This window comes from Littorina saxatilis, linkage group LG13, assembly GCF_037325665.1.
Source record: "Littorina saxatilis isolate snail1 linkage group LG13, US_GU_Lsax_2.0, whole genome shotgun sequence".
In the NCBI taxonomy this organism is placed as follows: Eukaryota; Metazoa; Mollusca; class Gastropoda; order Littorinimorpha; family Littorinidae; genus Littorina; species Littorina saxatilis.
This window is the reverse complement of record NC_090257.1, coordinates 33,243,422-33,264,277: the sequence shown is the minus strand read 5'-3', so window position 1 is coordinate 33,264,277 and position 20,856 is coordinate 33,243,422. Positions and strand designations below refer to the sequence as shown.

The window sequence follows — 20,856 nt, the reverse complement described above, 5'->3', positions numbered from 1 at the left end:
GCGAGGTTTCAGAAACTGTCGGACAGGAGCTTGTGTTTCCGACACACTCCTTGCTAGTGATTGGCCCCTCCAAGGTTTGTCAGAGGAAACGCAAGGGTAATCACTCTTCCACAAACCATACAAACCAGATGGAGTTATTTCCAAAAATCGTCTATTTCAGTCTTTCCCGCTGTCACATGTGTATGGACAGTCCTGATGGCAAATCAACTATCAAAGATGGAACCCAGTGGAAAGTTATCTACACAAGCCACATCTCAGAATGCAACCAATTAGGAATGTAAGACATTTTTGAAATTCTCCTCTCAATCTTCCCCAGTCAGCCTGCCTCATGATTTCATTCCAGCTAGTATGGCAGAAAAATGTAGGCATAGTTAGGCATTCGTTTAGTTAATTGAACCCCTTGGCTCATGTACGACACACTCCGAAATACAAACCTTTCAAACTGTGGCCGTTTCACGATGCTCTCCCTCACAAACTCTTGCAATTCTTTTTGTGTTCTGCCGCTGTACCTGAAAAATGCAAAACTCAAGTCAAAAACCATTCCTGCTTTGTGTTATCAATGTTTAAAATCTGTGAAATATTTAGACGTATCACACCTCTTTGCAGGGAAGCAAGGGGTGTTCACGTGTCCAGGATTTTTCTCTCTCCAGATTTGAAGATTTTTGTCAGTAAAGCGGTAGAAACTGTACAGTTTTTGACATGAATATTAATACAATATAGGCTTACATGTACGACCTTTTATTTCACCTATGTGGCAAGAGATATAAGAAGTAGGATCGGTAGACCCGCGCTATTCATTGCTTCTGAATATGGTTCAGGAAACATGATTTGTGATTCCCACACACAGTCAATCAGAGTAGCCAACTTCATACCTCCCAAGCACTAACGATATATATAAGTTCATACCCCCTGGATACAAATGTGTATGTTTTTGCACCTCTCAACTCAACTATCTGAAATTACTGAAATAAGTGATTTGCACTGAGATCCCCAAATGAAAAGACTTCCCCGTTTTTAAGGCCTTGATTTTTTTTATTTTTTTTTTATAGATTTTCTGTTCATAACAACTGTAAATCTACCCCCACTTTCAGACTCCTTCCTTTTTACATTTAGTCAAGTTTTGACTAAATGTTTTAACGTAGAGGGGGGAATCGAGACGAGGGTCGTGGTGTATGTGTGTCTGTCTGTGTGTGTGTGTGTCTGTGTGTAGAGCGATTCAGAGTAAACTACTGGACTGATCTTTATGAAATTTTTCATGAGAGTTCCTGGGTATGATATCCCCAGACGTTTTTTTCATTTTTTCGATAAATGTCTTTGATGACGTCATATCCGGCATTTTGTAAAAGTTGAGGCGGCACTGTCGCACCCTCATTTTTCAATCAAATTGATTGAAATTTTGGCCAAGCAATCTTCGACGAAGGCCGGACTTTGGTATTGCATTTCAGCTTGGAGGCTTAAAAATTAATTAATGACTTTGGTCATTAAAAATCTGAAAATTGTAATTGAAATTATTTTTTTATAAAACGATCCAAAATTATGTTAATCGTATTCTTCATCACTTTCTGATTCCAAAAACATATAAATATGTTATATTCGGATTAGAAAACAAGCTCTAAAAATTAAAAATATAAAAATTATGATTAAAATCAAACTTCCGAAATCGATTTAAAACCAATTTCATCTTATTCCTTGTCCGTTCCTGATTCCAAAAACATATAGATATGATATGTTTGGATTAAAAACACGTTCAGAGAGTTAAAAAGAATAGATATATAGAAAAGCGTGCTATCCTCCTCAGAGCAACCGCTATCGCGCTTTTCTGGAGTGTTAATTTCACTGCCTTTGCCACGAGCGGTGGACAGACGAAGCTACGAGTGTACGGTCTTGCGGAAAAAATGCAATGCGTTCAGTTTCCTTCTGTGAGTTCGACTGAGCTTGACCAAATGTTGTATTTTCGCCATATGCGACTTGGACCTGATTTTCTCAGATCTTTACAGGTCTTAACAGGGAGGTCTCAATGTATTTGTCATCATCATCATCATCATCATCATCATCAACAATGTTATCTAAGTGATCATCATCATTGACAATGTTATCTAACTGATCCTCATCATCAAAAATGTTATCTAACTGATCCTCATCATCAACACTGTTATCTAACTGATCATCATCAACACTGTTATCTAACTCAGTTAAACTGATCATCATCATCAACACTGTTATCTAACTGATCATCATCATCATCATCATCATCATCAACATCAACATCATCATCATCATCATCATCATCATCAAACCAGTGATGGCGCAAGTATTTTTTCAAACCGGTACGCAAACTTTTATAATGCAAACAGTCCAGAAAAAAACGGTAGGCTGGTCATTGGAACCAGTAAGAGTCCAACTCAGAGGACTGTTTTGTTGTTTTACCAGCGGACAAAAACGGTAGTTCAAAAATCAACCTGTAGGTCATACCGGCAGCCTTTTTTGTTCCGGTATTTTCTCATTTCCACCGGTAAAATACTGGTAATTACCGGTTGACGCCAATACTGTCAAACTGACCTGAAGGAGGACCCCCGACTGACCACCCTGGCTTTGTTGCGTGGTAATTTCTTGACCGTCTGGCAGCGGAAGAAGGTGTGATGTTCGATGCACTTCTTCCAGAAGTATTTGCACCTGTCCCGCGAGTCAAAGAAAAACTCCACTGTGTCTTTGTAGTAGCCCTGCAGAAAAGAAAGAATAAGAAGTTCAGCTATGATTCTTTCTGTAGGGTTGGAAAGTTGTGTTAATAACAGGCACAAAATATGTAATGCTGTATGAGAAAACCAGGCTAAAGTGCAACATTTTCAACTTGTACTTTTTTGTTTTTGTTGCTTTAACTTCAAAGTGTTAGAAGCAGTATGCAAACTTATAAATCAGCTAACGGTTGTATCATTTATCTTTTTTGTAGCAATCTAACATTCAATAATGTTTAAATCAAATATATTATTTTCTTATTCCAGTTAAATATTCTCAGTTTTCTTGCAGCCAGCATCTAGCTGGTTTTCTCATGCAGTGTTATTTACACTCAGCTTCAAGAAAAAAGAAACAAATCTCTAATTAACCCATATACGCACACAAGTCCTTTTGAAAACCTTTTGTGACATTTAAAGCTGTCAAACTGGTGTGGGGTATTCTTTATAAATCACCTCCCTTATGGAATGACTTTCACAGCTTAGCTAAAATACACTCCCTTGAGCATGCTGTTTGTTCATATGAATGTGGAAACTGATGACTATACAGTGGAACCTCCATTTTAAGACCTCTAAAAATGTGGGGAAATCGGGTCTTAAAAAGGAGGGAGTCTTAAAATGGAGGCAAATGTACAGAGGTTATGAACAGATCATCTGAAAAATCAAGATCTTAAAAAGGGGGGAGTCTTAAATCGGGGGGTCTTAAAAGGGGGGTTCCACTGTGCAAAACTCACAAACAACTGCAGTCTTGATTGTTCAGTGACTAAGAACCACAGTGGCAAGTTTTTGTTTTACTGATTAGAGACAGTTGATTCTACAGGGGGGGGGGGGGGGGGGGGGGCTTTTCAGAGAGTGGAGCATATAGTCATGCTCAGACTTTAATAAAAGATCAACTCCAAGCAGTACAAAACTGCAGCGCAAAGAGAATACCCACAACTTAATAAACAAAGAAACTTGCTACAATACATTTATATAACCAGGCTATGGGTTGTTTATGCCTGGTGAAGCCTTGCAGATGAATACATCCAAGCATGAGGAATAATGATACTGTATTTGATTGTGCAAGCCGTAGTATCAGGCTTGAAAGTGGCAAGTATTCTACTCGCCAGTAAAAATGTTCATCTACTCGCCAAATGCGAGTAAAGTTGCTGAAACAAATTGTTGGTTTGGCTAGTAAAGTTTGCTCTCTGGCTAGTAAATTTTCAGAATCACTAGCCAAAGCGAGTACACCATTTGTAGGACTTTCAGGGCTGCATAGTATACCATCTGTCTGTCTTTGAAGAGGAGAACAAAATTTCATGTGTATTTGAAACTGAAGCGTTCAAAAAAGTTTTGCTAAATTCAAATCTCATGTAAGTGCTGCATATTAGCCATGACTTCCCAAAGTATATATAGATAAATATGTCATGCTTTTTTGCTTGTTTTTACCAAAATTGCATTCTTCAAGAAACCTCTCTCTGTCACATGCAGGCCGTGAAAAGTAGGCCGTGAAAAGTAGGATATGCGCCGAAATGGCTGCGATCTGCTGGTCGATGTGAATGCGTGATGTATTGTGTAAAAAATTCCATCTCACACGGCATAAATAGATCCCTGCGCCTTGAGTCCGAGTCTGGAGATACGCGCGCGATATAAGACTTCATATAATAATAACATGCAAATACCCCAACCCCCATTGTGTGTGATTTTCCTGATAGCTCTGTGTATGTTATCTGTGAGCATATCAACGCTCGTCGCTGTAGCCAACATTCAATGGCAAGCTGTTGTTGCTGATTTTATCACACAGCCAATTGTTGCAGAAACAATACGCTGCACACATGTAATTCTACATTCAGATATGTAGCTGATATTCCCCCACTAAGAATTCATAAAAATAGCTGCTTGGTCTTTTTGTTCAAAGTGGGTACACATTTGATAGTTTAATAGTGTAAGATACAAGTTTGAATTCTTTTCTGAGTCTCTTCTTCACGTGAATATCTGACCGGCACGGTTGGCCTAGTGGTAAGGCGTCCGCCCCGTGATCGGGAGGTCGTGGGTTCGAACCCCGGCCGGGTCATACCTAAGACTTTAAAATTGGCAATCTAGTGGCTGCTCCGCCTGGCGTCTGGCATTATGGGGTAAGTGCTAGGACTGGTTGGTCCGGTGTCAGAATAATGTGACTGGGTGAGACAGGAAGCCTGTGCTGCGACTTCTGTCTCGTGTGTGGCGCACGTTATATGTCAAAGCAGCACCGCCCTGATATGGCTCTTCATGGTCGGCTGGGCGTTAAGCAAACAAACAAACAAACAAACATGAATATATTATAGACACCTCGGATCATGCTTCAGGATCATTTAATTGTTGTTGCTTTTGCCTCAATTTATATTTTTTAAATTTTTTTAAGGTCTATCACTATCAGTTTGTATAATTTAATTTCAACAAGGAAAGTGTCAAATGAGTTGTTATTGTGCTGCAGAATACCATCTGACTGTCTACGAAGAGGACAACAATTGTGTATCATTGAGCTGATATTCTGCTGTTCATGTTTTATTTCTGCCAGAGTTAGATTTGTTTGTTTGTTTGTTTGTTTGTTTGCTTAACGCCCAGCTGACCACAAAGGGCCATATCAGGGCGGTGCTGCTTTGACATATAACGTGCGCCACACACAAGACAGAAGTCGCAGCACAGGCTTCACGTCTCACCCAGTCACATTATTCTGACACCGGACCAACCAGTCCTAGCACTAACCCCATAATGCCAGACGCCAGGCGGAGCAGCCACTAGATTGCCAATTTTAAAGTCTTAGGTATGACCCGGCCGGGGTTCGAACCCACGACCTCCCGATCACGGGGCGGACGCCTTACCACTAGGCCAACCGTGCCGGTCTAGTGTTAGATCCATACACTGACAGAACACAGCGGTGACAAACTAATGGCTGTGTGTGATCTGGCAAAAACGTTCATCACCATCATGATAAAACTTTTTCTCCTTCAGGTTTTTTTTCTTCTTCAAATGGAAGCATTTTCATATCATACAATTACAAATATAAAACTAAAAGCTTTCACAGGCCTGTCTTGGTTTTAAATGGCGGTTTATCACGAAAGGCATCTTTCACACAAGTCTGGTGAAAAGAAACAGAGGGGGTACGTAGTCAGGCATGGGAATTGAAAAAAGTAAACAAGGCTGAAAATTTGTAAGTAATAGCAAAGTCGACGGTGCGAAGCGCCTAGCTAGCCCTGCTAGGGGGGTTCGGGGGCATGGCCCCCCGGAATGTCTTTTTCTCCAAAGAACCCAAATGGTGCAATTTGGTGTCATCTAAGCTCCAAGTTCGCCATTAAATTCAGTTTTTAGAAGCATATTTGCCTCCCCAATTTATTTTTTCGGCGGACACTTTTGCTTTTTCGGCGGAACAAAAAAACCATTCGGCGGAAATTTGCCTTTCGGCGGACAATTTCCATGCCTGGTAGTGTCTCTTATGAGCCAAAGGATGAAAAAGCAGTTACCATCCATACAGATTACTATAACATGACCTTAACATTGGGGTGTGCACGTTAAAGATCCCACGATTGACAAAAGGGTCTTTCCTGGCAAAATTGGTTAGGCATAGATAAAACAAGAAGAGCAAACGCTCGATCGAGTCACTTTCGCAGTTCTGAATATTATATGAGGCATCAGATGGACAGGAAGAAATTGCTATTCACAACACAATGAGTCACGTTCACATACAATTTGAGCCCGGTCACTTTTATAGTTTCCGAGAAAAGCCCAACGTTAAGTTGTGTGTTGCCGAACAGAAAAGGCTAGTTATCTCCCTTGTTTTTCTGATAACGTTCGTAAAAGGCTACAGATGTAAATACTTTGATGTAAAGAATAATCCTACAAAATTTCAATCACATCCGATGAACTTTGTCAAAGATATAAAATGTCTAATTTTTCCTTTGACGCTGACCTGTGACCTTGAAAAAGGTCAAAGGTCAACGAAACCATCGTTAAAGTGTAGAGGTCATTGGAGGTCACGACTAAACAAAATATGAGCCCGATCGCTTTGATAGTTTCCGAGAAAAGTCCAACGTTAAGGTGGTGTCTACGGCCGGCCGGCCGGACAGACTAACACTGACCGATTACATAGAGTCACTTTTTCTCAAGTGACTCAAAAATGTCCACCAAATACCCGTTTGACTTGGAATAATAGGCCGTGAAAAGTAGGATATGCGCCGAAATGGCTGCGATCTGCTGGTCGATGTGAATGCGTGATGTATTGTGTATAAAAAAAAATTACATCTCCCACGGCATAAATAGATCCCTGCGCCTTGAGTCCGAGTCTGGAGATACGCGCGCGATATAAGACTTCATATAACATAACCTTCCTGCCCATAATTCCTCAGAGTTCATACAGTGGAACCTACCATTAAGACCGCCCCCCCCCCCCCCCCCCCCCCCCTCAATTTTGCAACTTAATTTTCTCAGATTATCTGTTCATCTAAGGGTCCGGAAATGTATCTCCATCTTAAGACTAACTCGCTTAAACGACCTGATTTTCTAATATTTTTGGCGATCTTAAAAGGGGGTTACACTATACTTCAAGATTAGCAAAGCCTATGTCAGTCATACACTTATCTGCATCATATGGCAGAATGGCAGTACCGATGACAGCTAAGCAGCACTTGGCTGAGATCAAGGGATCTTATTCTACGGAAGAGGAGAAACGAAAGCTCTGGATGAATAAATCAGAAAAAGGCCCACTTAGAAGATTGACTGGTGTGACCTCTATTCAGCGGGCGGTACTGAATACTCGATGTAACATAACCCTATCAAAGAATCTCGCTGCGTCTCATAATGTGAGCACTAACAGACAGAATAATGACATCGGATTGTTAATATTTTCTCAAGTCCTTTACATGAATAATGCAAACCAAAAGAGACTGAATAAACTGTCCCAAAGCACCCTTGCGGTTGTACATTCGGAGACATCTTGCAATGCTAGCAAAACTTTTTCGTGAAAGTTAGATCCATACATGAATACGACACAGCTGTGACAAATGTACACACATGAACACACAATCACACACAATCAGAATGGTTCTAATGTTACTGACACAATGAGGTGTACTTTGAACGTGTTTGACCGAATGAAACAAACTTGCACACAATAGTTAATATCTTCATTCGCACTACAAAGTGTATCACTTCATTTAAGGCCTGCCCCAAAGCCAATAATAATGTAATTAAAAAAACTAACACAAAGCGTTTCCAGAGGTTTTTAAAAATGAGCAATGTCAAGTGTTTTTTGAGTTTAAAAGCTTCCCCCACCTATTTTTTGCGTAGACAATGACTAATAATCATGATTTCTGTTTAATCCTAGTTAATTGGTCCTTCGATCTGTTTTCATTACACACACTATACTCTATTACTAATATATATTCTTGCTAAAAGCAAGAACAAGATGATGTCAGAGTATGGAAGAACATGATTAATACTAAATCCAAAAACAAAGAGACTGCCAACGTTCCAAAATTCAGAATCAAAAAACAAGAAAGGTAGGTTGTTGGAACAAACGTTCCAACAACCTTACCTTTCTTGTTTACTCATTCATGCCAGCAACTTATCATTCATTCTTGCAATCCTTTGACCTACAAGTGTTACTGACCATTATCACATCTGACCTACAAGTGTCACTGATAATTATCCCAAAAGCGAGTTAGCAGAAATCATTCTATATATGACAGTCTGCTACCATCAGAAAGCAAGTCAGGCCAATATCTGGGATGGTCTGACTTTGCACTTGCATTAATTGCCTAAACGAAGAAGAGCTTAGTACTGTATATTGATGCAGAGGTTTCCTGGCAACTGTGAGTGACTCACAGTAGACTGTACCTGGTTGGCAGGCACACATGTTGTGGGGTAGAATAATGGAAGGGAGGGGGAAGGGGGGAAAGGGGGAGGGAGAGTTGAGGGGGAGGGCAAGAGGGAGGAGAACCAGGACAAACTAATCTGCCCGAAATCAATTATTCCAGTGACATAATGTAGCCAGTTACTTGGGGTAATTAAGTAACCACACAAACCCCACCTCAACTGGGCAAGTCTAATGTGGTGAGCTAAACTGAAGTTGTCACCAGCAAAACCAACTCCCAAGGGGAATCAGGGAAGTGGATGAGAATGACTTGTTTGAAAGACTCTTTTAATTTAACAGCTTTGTGGCTGAATTCCTGTGAAAATCAACCCTACTGATGTTTGTTCAATACCCTCTGCTTGAAAAAAAGCTCCCAGTTCAAAATGTGTACACTTCAAAAGATACTGCCATAAGTGTAAGTAAAGAAGACCTTTGATTGAAAAAAAATTTTTTACGTGAAACTCTGCATAATGTCAACGGGATTTTCAAACAGAATTCAAACTTCAATAAAACTTCAATGCCAAAGCATAGCTGAAATTTCAGTAGGTTTTGCACTACTGTGTTAGTGAGTTGACCAAAAACATCATGCAGTTTAGTTAGTGGAAATAGACACTATGTCGTAAGATTTCTATGCAAAAACAATGCCCATGGCACAGGAAAACTACAGGAAAGAGAACACCACTGTGAATTCACAGAATTAAAATTCATGTTTTCTCCACACAGGTCTTGTATTCAATATAGATCAAAGCATTGAGAACCATGAATACAAAAGATGTGTATAATTATTTCAACAATCGTCTAGCAGCACCAGCCATGAAAACCAGAGAGATGAAAGAAGGTACTATAACCATAGAATTACAAGGAGACACAAAGTGTAAAAACAAGAGAATGAGGTCTTCTAGCATTGCTGACAATTGCAAGGAGGTACATGAAAATGATATGCGACACCGCTGGTATATTTGAAGCAAGCAAACAGAAACAGAAAAGAGTGATGATTATAGTACAGTGTTTGAACTCCTAACTTCTGATTTACTTTTCACCCAAATACACAAGTATTGTTCTTTAAAGCTCCACTTGGAGTGATCAAATCTGTGCACGAAATGCAGTGAGTTTAACAACACCAAGTTTTTAAATCAATATGATGGGGCCAGGAACAGATAATGAAGGGACGATATGCATAAGTGAACTGGCACACGACATCAATGATGGGTCGAACATCCACTTGTCTTTTAATGCATGTCTTTCAAATGTTTTTAACTGCTGAAACTCACTGTTGCTGGATTTCTAAAGAACGAGGTGAGGAGGGGGGGGGGGGGGGGGGGGTTGGGGGGGGGGGTTGAGGGGAGGGGGAGGAAGGGAGGGGCCGGGAAGGAAGGTTTTGGGGAGCTCGAGGAGTGGGTGGGGGGGGATGAAGGAGGGAGGACCCATTCTTGTCTGATTTGTTTGAATAAAGTTAAGAGTGAAGGGAAAAAACCCTTATAAACTTCTCATAGACTTGATAGAGTAGCAGACAGCCCTAGCTCTGTGTCAAAACAAAAATCACATTTATTTTGTTGACCTCAAAACAAAAATCACATTTATTTTGTTGACCTCAAAACAAAAATCACATTTTTGTTTTGACCTCAAAAAATCCTTCAATTCTACAATGTTGAAATATATGATTTCCTATCCAATAGTCCTCAAAAAACTTTCCAGTTCCATTCTAGTTTCTATTATTGCTGAAAATCTGACAACATTCAGGTGAGAACTTGGACCAAAGGGCACAGAAGTCTTGTGAGAACAACACCGATCTACGTCATTTTTGTTAAAGCACAGTGTTTGAAAACTTCAAGTGACACGACACAAAGCACTCATCCTCAACTTTTTTTTCACACTCGGTTTTTTTTTCTCCCCACATCTTCAAAAACCATGCAGAGGTTGCTGTGTGAGTAACAACATAGACGTCATATGGTGCATGTTTGACAACACTGAGTTTGGAAGTTTGATGAGAGACACAGCAAGAGATGAAGAAAGAGAAAGTGAAAAGTGCAACAGCGTACTAAAAAGATCAGTACATGTACAATCAACTCTCAGTCCAAATCCTCCCTCAACCACAAGTGTTATTTTCACACGTCGCAAAACGAAAGAGTTCATGCTAGAGATGCCGTCAGTCTGACAACGAAAACAACATCTACGTTTGAAGTCTAAGACACAACTAGGAGTACACCTCCGGTGTCAATTGTCATGCCAGTCAACAAGTTAGAGACTTTAAGGAAGAAATAAACGCAAGTCTACCAGAGAAAGTGCTTCCTTGTTTTCCTGAGCTTCATTTTTCCGCATCGCCTGAAGACCAACAAAGATTTGTTTTGCACATCACACACAAAAAAAGTGCCAGACTCTGTAAATGAGGCCTAACTCTAAGAACTTTAAGTGTAAAATGTAGGGGTGCCATATCCATAAAAAGCTAAAAGTCTAATATAATCATTTGATATAAAATGACAAACAAGAAAGTGTACTTATGTACTCACACCACGTCTATATAAAAGACAAATCAGCAACAGCCACACACAAAAAAACACCCAACAAACAGAAACTCCCTCTCCCCCCTCCCCTACAAATTAAGTTCAAGCGAACCCTACTGACTTTTCCCATTTTCCCACATTTAAATGCATACTATTTGGTCTTAGCATGATGGTTTAATAGTTTCTTTGAAATTGCTGTTCAGCAGAAAACTGTCTCACGACCATATATATATATTTTTTCTCTTTTCATTCTGTGCACTAAAATATGAATTTTATAAACACTCAAAGCACATAAAAGTCTACTGACAAAATCCAAAACTACCACCTATGAAAAGAGACACAGAGATTTAACTGTTTACACACTAAAGAGTGAAAACTGTATCATACATTACTACTCACATAGCTCTCTGGGTGGAGTTTGATGAGGAATTTCTTGCGTTTAAAGCTGAGTTTTCTGATCTTGGCCCAGGAGAAGGTGTTGATTTTGGTCATGCCCTGGAACACTAGAACTCCCATGTGCGCCACTGCAAGGTTGAGGGCCACCCCTTCGTGATCCTGAGGACAGGTGAACAGATCAGATCAGATGCAGAAAGTAAGAACAGGTCACACTGAATAGACTATTTTCGGAAATAACTCTATCGGGTTTGTGTGGGTTGTAAAAGAGTGAATGCCCTTGCTTTTACACGGACAAACATTGGAGGGGCCAATCACTAGCGAGGGGTGAGTCGGAAACACGTGGACAGGAGCACGTGTGAAGCTATTTGTCAGAGGAAAAGCAATCCAATGGTATTCACTCTTTCATAACACATACAAACCCGAAGGAGTAATTTAAAAAAATCGTCTATTCATACAGTCTTAGGTCAAGCTGCAGCTGGAAGGGGGTGAGGAGTGGGCATAGGTAGGAATGAGGGGCACGTATTATCTTTTGGTATTATCTTTTGCTCTCACGGTGCTACTGTTAGTGTCTGGCGTCTGCCACAGAAATGGATGAAACTTCCCCCTTGCCTTTCTTTTCGCTGTTTGCCCAATGGTTTTGCTCAAACCAATAACTCAATAGAATCCCACCAGACACATCAAAACTGATGTGAACTTCTGAAAGAGACACACCAAAATGACATTTGCCTTTTGAATCATCCCTTCATACTCAGTGATACAACATCAGTATTATAATGATGTTACATGCAAGAACGTGAATTGCTTATCACTGAAGATGACAGAAAATGGTCGAAAACTGCCCTCAACAGAACATACACAACAATGGTACAGCATCACTGACTGCTTAAAAGAAAAATTTATGATTTTTTTTTAAAACTTTGGCCCTAGATACTCTTAAACTGGCCAAAGTAAATAATTCATCCCCCCTCCCGCCCCTAAAATAGAAAAAAAGAACATCTGAAGTCCTGATAAAAAAAATAGTGAGGGGATGGGGTCGGGGAGGGGGGGCATTTCTGAAATGATAGGGAACTAACTACACAGAATTCAGACTCAGCTATCATTGCAGCTGAGAATGCAGTGTTTTCATGAGAGGTGAGGTAATTTACAATTATTATCAGATCACGCAGCATTTGACCACAGTGTACTGCTGGGTGCATGGATGGTACCAATATCATGGTCCAGTACATGCAACGTCATAACTGAAGACATCACAGTAACACAGTGGTTGCACAATTCAATACACAGAACCATATTACATAATAACACAGACCCTTATTACATAATGAACAATCAGTCTCTCCACAAACCAAACTAGTCACTTAGTCAAGCCAAGCAGTCTGACCATGCAGAACAACTCAGCCGCTCATTTAACTTTTCACAGAGAAAATTTGTCAATCCGTAGTACAGTGGAACCTCCCTTTTAAGACTCCCTAATTTCAAACAACCCCCTTTTTAACACTTTCTACCCCACCTATGTTGACCAAGTTCTTTTTTAGCCGAGACAAGCTGTGCTGCAGCAGGTCACTCAGAATTGTAGTAACTATGTATTAACTGCGTATCAACACGCTGGAATGCAGGCGTTAGATGGACGTTACAGGAAGCGACTGAAGCTATCAGTCTGAGCGGGTATATCCGTACGTGGTCAGATAGTTCCATATACAGTAAAACCTGCATCCAGCGGACCCTTAATTCGGCGGACACCTTTGCATAACGGACACTTCAAGTGAGGACGGATGTATTTTACACTCAAAAACACCTTAAAAGAGCGGACACCTCAAAGGCGCGGACGCGGACACTCTTTTTTGGTCCCGATTTGGTTCGTTACCTGTCAACAACGGTCCGCCATCTTGGTTCTGCAAATTCTCGCTGGCGATGTGAACGCGCGAGAAGCTTATTTTGTAAGCCAACGACAGCACTTGAAAGATTGATTTTTTGTATGGTGCACGCTCATTGGTCGATGCCGTGAATTAAACTGAACTCACAAACAAAACCAAGTTAGGGTTTCTACTTTCTGTACTGTGATGCATCTTCGTCTCATCCTTCGTCGATCGCGGTCTCATCATGTCAAAACGGAAATTTCTGACTTTAGAAGAAAGAGTCGATGTGATAAAGAAATTGAACGGCGAACTCTTCGAGTGGTTTTCGAGAGCTCGATCAAAGAATATTCCCGTGAATGGCCCATTGCTTCAGATAAGAAACCGATTGCACCTCTTTCTCTCTCTCGCTCGTTCTCTCTCTCGCTCGTCCTCTCTCTCTCTCGCTCAGTCGTTCTCTCTCTTTCTCTTGCTCGTTCTCGCTATCGCTCGTTCTCCGTTCTCTCTCTCTCTCTCTCTCGCTCAGTCGTTCTCTCTCTCTCTCGCTCAGTCGTTCTCTCTCTCTCTCTCTCTCTCTCTCTCTCTCTCCCTCCCTCTCCCTCCCTCTCTCTCCCTCTCGCTCGTTCTCTCTCTCGCTCGTTCTCCGTTCACCCTGAAATGCTGACAGCTGTCATGAACTTGAGTAGCATTCTGAAGATGTGCGTCTGAACCAAGCCAGACTGATTCTGGTTTTGTACATACATGTTGCATGTTGAACTTGTTTTCTTTGTCACTTTCTGTATGACTACATGTAATGCACAGTTTAGAATAAAACTATTTGGCTGTGTTTTTTCTTCCCAAAAAATGTCTGCGCATTCATATTCAAAAGAAAGGACACCTTTGTACAAAGGACAGTGGCAAGGTTCCCCAAGGGTGTCCTTTGCTCGCAGGTTTTACTGTATATGTGTGGGTACGGATATATCCGTGCCTGGGAGACAATGAGTTAAGACCTGATTTTCTCAGATTTTTGGAGGTCTTAAAAAAGGGGTTCCACTGTATTTGTGGATCTTAAGCAATACAGTACAAGAAATTACCAGCAAACACCATCACTGATAATTATAAAAAACGCTGGCGCGTACTCTTCAGACTGGCTCGCTCCCCCAGTATGAAAGTTTTTGTCTTGTGCACGTGGATTTAAAAAAAAGAAAAAAAAATTTTTTTCTAATTTATTTTACACAATTAAAAAAATTATTAGAAAAAAATAAAACATTAAAACGTTCATAATAAACAAAAGTAAACAAGAATTAAAAAAAATTAAAAATAAAAAAAAATAGACCGCCCATGCCGGGAATCGAACTCGGATCACTTTGGCACAGTATGAAGGTTTTTGTCTTGTGCACGTGAATTAAAAAAAAAATTAATTTATTTTACACAATTAAAAAAATTATTAGAGTAAAATAAAACATTAAAACGTTCATAATAAACAATAGTAAACAAGAATTTAAAAAAAAAAAAAAAATAGACCGCCCATGCCGGGAATCGAACCCGTATCCCTTTGGCCACCAAGCCACCACCTTGAATCACTGACACAGTGTCCCTGTCGCTCTCTCTCGTGCTCTCTGTCTCTCTTTAAGTCTCACAGAGACCAAACCTGCACTGTAGTTTTTTTGCCGAGACCAAATTAATCCCCACCCGCTGGCTGGCTTGCTCGCATGTGAGACGCATGCTTTTCATGACGCACGTGTTTGGCTGTTATATCAGCTCAATGGCTGGCTGTCGCTCCGATTGAATTCGTCCAACCGTCAAGAACTTTTGTGTTTTTTGGGGCATTTAGGTCCCAGGTAACATTATGAAGTTTTAATATGATCAATCGGACCTATTATCAAGTTAGTGTATCAACTTTTGAACGAACTGCGCCCAATAGTTTCCCAGCAATAAGCTGTTTAAGTCGAGACAGACAGACAGACAGATAGACACACACACAATTAAAGTCTGCTGGACCCTCCTACTGCATACTCGGGGATAAATACAGCAATTATACAGAAATGCACATGACAGAAATAAGAGGGTTTCACATTTCATTCACACAATAACTTGAAACGTTCAACAAGCGTGCACCAAGAACCTGAAGAAACTTCTTTACCCTACGCTTCTGAGCAGAGAGGCTGAAGTGAACGTTAACTATGAAAACTAAATTTGACCCCTGACCCGCGTGTGTGAAGTAGAGGAAAGGGCGTCCTTCCGATGCTGCAAACAATATGAGCTATTTAAAACTGTCGATGTGGACACAGGCTGTGTCTTTTTTGTGTCTGTGTGTGTGTTTTGTGGTCTGTGTTTACTTTTCTCCTGCTAGGAGGATTAGGCAGGAGCAATCTTCTGAGGGTCTACAGCTGACACTTGCGTGTTTGTCAATTAATAGTTTTCACACCTTGTTACACTGGAACCCCCTTTTAAGCCAGCCCCCCCCTCCCCCCTCCCCCCCCCCCCCCCTCCCCAATTAAAGACTACCTCCCTTTTAAGACTTTGTTTTCTTAGACTTTCTTTTCATAACATCTGTAAATTTACCCCCATTTTAAGACTCGATCCGTTTTAAGACCTGATTTTGTCCGATTTGCAGATGTCTAGAGCGGAGAAAGATGACTACCACCTGCTCCAACGTGAAGAACAAGTCGTCCTACTCAGACTCCGCACTGGACATAACAGACTAAACCATCATATGGCCACAAAGCTGAAACTAGTTCCCTCCCCCCTATGTCCGTGTGGCAAGAATCAGACAGCAGAGCACATCCTGCAGGCTTGTCCATACCACAGTGCTCTGAGGGACACTACCTGGCCAGAGGAGACAGCGCTACAAAAGAAGCTATACGGCCCCAAAGAGGACTTGGAGAGGACAGCACGTTTTGCCCTGCAGTCCGGACTGACGATATAACAGCGAACGACAAGAAGAAAAAAGGCGGGTTCCACTGTCCTTCCGTGAGCACGTACAGTGCCCTGCAGAAGGAACACTCCTGTTGTATGCCGCAGTTATTCACAAAGGTATCCTGTTGTGTCTTATTATTGACACAAGTTTCCCTTTTTAACAGTCTGAAAAAAACTTGAGTCCTCCATGGTTGATGCACATCATTTAGTTTGTTTGTGGATGTCTTTCACAAGGCTTGTGAGTGTCTCACTGTCTGTGCAGAATAAAATTCTGCTTAGTAGATGTGCCTTGAATAAGGCGAGGAGCACAGTTTGAGGAAAGAATAAACTGACTGATACATTCCCACAACAGAGTAAAACGAACTTCTTTTGCCATCTGCTACCAGTGCTAGTGGAGCAATGCCAGGAAGCCATAACAGTCCTGATAGCATGCAATAAGAGTCAAAGAGAGGGACTTCATTAAGAATTTGAGCGAAAATGGGACAGTTTCATGAGGAAAGAAAAGTGCTTGCCACTATAGGTTAAAAGTAGTATAGTGGAACCCCATTTTAAGACCTCCAGAAAAATCCGGTCTTAAAGAGAAGGGAGTCTAAAAATGGGGGTACATTTACAGAGGTTTTGAAGCGAAAGTCTGAAAAAACAGGGTCTTAAAAGGGAGGGCGTCTTAAATTGGGGGATCTGAAAAAAAGGGGGCGGAGGGGGGGGTTCCACTGTATGGCCTGCACATAAAGCTTGAAGGTGCATGTGGGGTGTGAAAACTGCCTGAAAAATGTTGCAGCTACCAATTCCCTGGGTTGATTGATTGATTGTTACACCTCCTCGGTTCAGACCTTCATTTCCTTCCATCCAACACAATACCTGTCGGAACACCAATCAACCTGCCAGAATGAAGGCTTCTGGAGTAGCATATGACATGCACCTACGATAAAACTGTGTGCTTTTGCACCTGGGGACCTAATACATTTATAACCTTCAGAAAAATGAAACAGTGGAACCTGCTTTTTAAGACCTCAACCAAATCTGAGAAAATCTGGTCTTCAAAGAGAGGGAGGCTTAAATTAAAATGGAAGCAAGTTTACGGCCATTTTGAACAGAACTCAAAAAGGGGGAATTGTCTTTAAATTGGAGGGTGTTAAATATAAAAGAGGGGATTCCACTTAACTGATTGTCTCCCAGGTACGGATATATATCTGTACCCACTCATATGGCTCTATCTGACCTGGTACGGATATATCCGCACACACAGTCACTTCAGTCGCTTCCTGTAACGTCGATCCAACGCCTGCATTCTAGCGTGTTGATACACAGTTCCTACACAGATACTACAAGTCTGAGTGACCTGCTGCAGCACGGCTGGTCTCGGCTAAACAAAACTTGGTCAACATAGGTGGGGGTAGAAAGTGTTTTATCCTACATACGTGAGAGAGATACTCGTGAGATAATAATCGTTCAAATCACACGTGTGTATATCATGTAAATGAGGTCATGTCAAGCAAGTCTGGCAGGGACCTGTTTTTCCACTGCTTATGATGCCAAAGTCACCGAGACAAACGTCATTATAGAGAAAAAAAATTGCGCTCGCTAATTACCCTCGATGAATTTTAGAACTAACACGTCACGCCACACTTTCAGAGTGACGTTTCTTTACTTTGACGTAATAGATTGTACGAGGCTTTAGAAGAGATCGAGGTTCCAAACTTAACAAGCGTCTTCAAGTTAGCTGCCTCGACTGCATGACATTTTCAGTCAAATACACGTAAGTACAGTATGTAGCATAAACAGAATACTACATGGCTTGCTGTGTCGTACCAGATTTACACTCGTTGCTTTTTCAAATAGTGAACAGCTCGCTTTCGCTCGCAGTTCAATATTTAAAAAAACAACTCGTGTAAATCTGGTACGACACAGCAAGCCATGTAGTATTCTCTATAAATACAATACTCAAGAAATGCTAGAGCAGAGAAAAGACTGTCTTACCTTGCCAGGGTGAAACTTAATGCCGTACATTTCCACTTTGCGTGCTGTGTCCAGTAAGTTGGCATCTGTTTCTGACGGTGATTCGCCTCTGAAATGACAAGTGATGTTTTGATAGTTATAATAATCTTCTTTCTGCTCCTTTCTTATCATTGTCACAATGTGTGCTTAAAAACAACACATTAGTGATTACTGAGCCCTGTTTCACATACCCTACCTACCCCCCCCTGTGCACTGAAATATAATAATTGTAGCCAGTTCATTTCTTCTCCTCAAAGTCATCTAGCAAAATCGGTGAGGCAGAAGAAAGGGGGGGGGGGGGGGGGGGGGGGGGAGAGAGAGTAGGAACTTGACAGTATGACTGCATTGCAGCATCTAGTCATTTTAAAATCAATCGAATAATATCTCTGTAGTTTGTGAAGAGTTTTAGAATCAACTAGAAACTGTTTTTTGAAATCACTGGAACAAACAAATATGGGGGGTTGGCCTTTACATTAATTACAAGGTACTATACCCAATACATAGTTTTTGACCAAAAGTTTGAAAAGTAGGGGGTGGGCGTTTGCTCGATACTGGGCACTTACAAGGTAGTTTACGGTACACACACAAACACACACACACACAAACAGGCACGCACACACACACAGATTTTCACACACGCACGCACGCACGCACGCACGCACGCTCCCTCCCTCGCTCCACTCACTCACTCACTCACTCTCACAAAGAAACCTACACATGCTGCCTGTGGTAGTCCATGACTTTTTGCAAGAATTCCACGGTCTGCTGTCCCTTTGGTAAGAATTCAAAGGATGACAGGTAGGAAATATTTGTGTATTCGTCCACAAGGAAATCCCCAATATCTCCTGCACACAGATAAAATTGTCACACTTGCATGAATTTCTGAAATATTTGAGCCTGTAGTCATATGTTTAAAATCAGCGGTAGCACCTACACCTGAAATAGCACATCTTGATCGTTCTAATTGAGAAAACATCATTTAAACACTACGACCGACATGGATCAAACAAAAGCACCAACCCTCCCCCCCCCCCCCCCCATTTCATCAATAACAAAAACTACGCAAAATATGAATACAGAAGGTCCTTTCCTTGTCTGTACTTAGCTATCACATTGACTCGAGTCTGATGCTTCGACCAAAATGTCTCACTAATCACTTTTAGGTATACTAAAAATGCAAAATTGAGAAGACAGCAAATTCTTAAATCATTGAACAGAAAGCATCTTTCATAATCTGACGAAGAGGGAGACAGACTATAAAACAGACAAAGATGAGTTAGATATGAGTACAGAATAAAGCCTGAAAAGATCATTACAAAGATATATGAAAATGAGGATGATGGCGATGATGAGAAAATGGCGAAGGAGGACACGCAGGAAACAATCAATGATGATGAAAATGATGGTAGTGATGGTAGATGACAAAGACGATGATTTGCTAAGAGTCCAAGAAACTATGGAGGAGACGCAAAGGACATCAATAATAATGAGAATGGTGGTAGTGATGATAGAGCTGATGAAAACTGATTTGCTAAGCGTCAAAGAGAATAAACAGATTTTTGACGGGCGCAGTACATAGTGAATAAGACATCGGCCTCCTAATCAGAAGGGTGTGAGTTCAAATCCTGGCCAAAGCCGCCTGGTGGGTTAAGGGTGGAGATTTTTTCCGATCTCCCGGGTCAACGTATGTGCAGACCTGCTAGTGCCTCCCCCCTGGTGTATACACGCAAGCACAAGACAAAGTGCGCACGGAAAAGATCCTGTAACCCATGTCCGAGTAACAGCATGCTTCCTCAATAATCAGCCTATGCTGCCTGAATGGCAGGGTAAAAACGGCCATACACGTAAAAATCCACTCGTGCAGACATGAGTGAACGTGGGAGTTTCACCCCATGAATGAAGAAGAAGAAGAAGAAACAACAGAATTTTGCTCTGGAAAAAGGCAAAGAACATATGAATGTTCCTTGCTGAAGGAGCATCTCTGTCTCTCTTTCTCGCTCACTCTAGACTCACTGACAGAGCTAGCCAGCCAGCCAGCCACACACACAGACGAGGTAAAATCAGGAAGAACACAAAAGAGACAACAGCTAAAAGAGAATGACGCAAACACCCCCACTACAATCAACAAAAACTTCCAGCTTATAGACAAAACAACAATGGCACATACCTTGCACAATATAGGACGCTAACAGTGCAGCTGTGTTTTCGCTGCAGTGAAGTTCTCCCGCAAACAAGTCACGACGAATTTGCAATGCAAAGCAATACCTGAAAGCAAATAAATGTCATGAGTTCATTGGAAAAAGAAATGCGCAACAGTATTATTAACACACAAACCCCCACGAATGTGGGTTCATTGTCTAAATTAACAATTCATAAGTTTGTCACATGCACGGGGTAACAATCAATGGCTTGCTGGGGTCACTAAGTGCATTTAAAAATGTTATCTCCTGTTCAATTGCATTTGCAGTCTTCTTAATTAGCTACAGCTAATTAACCCCTCTAAAGATAAAAAAAATCTGAGAAAATCAGGTCTTCAAAAGGAGGGGATCTTAAAGTTAAAATGTGGGTAAATACAGGTACAGAGATTATTGACCGAACATCTGAGGAAAATGGTCTTA

The 20,856-nt window shown here is 41.1% G+C and overlaps 1 protein-coding gene across 1 annotated transcript in view; it reads right to left on the bottom strand.

The window, feature by feature from the left end:
* LOC138945871 (FERM, ARHGEF and pleckstrin domain-containing protein 2-like) overlaps positions 1-20,856 on the bottom strand; it is a 103,277-nt gene that overhangs the window by 65,736 nt on the left and 16,685 nt on the right. The window contains exons 5-11 of the mRNA XM_070317390.1: positions 20,406-20,503; positions 18,954-19,083; positions 18,221-18,308; positions 11,496-11,651; positions 10,870-10,917; positions 2,560-2,720; positions 435-509 (exon numbers count right to left, since the gene is read on the bottom strand). Of these exons, the coding sequence (XP_070173491.1) occupies positions 435-509; positions 2,560-2,720; positions 10,870-10,917; positions 11,496-11,651; positions 18,221-18,308; positions 18,954-19,083; positions 20,406-20,503 (756 nt within the window). The remainder of the gene's footprint in view (positions 1-434; positions 510-2,559; positions 2,721-10,869; positions 10,918-11,495; positions 11,652-18,220; positions 18,309-18,953; positions 19,084-20,405; positions 20,504-20,856) is intronic.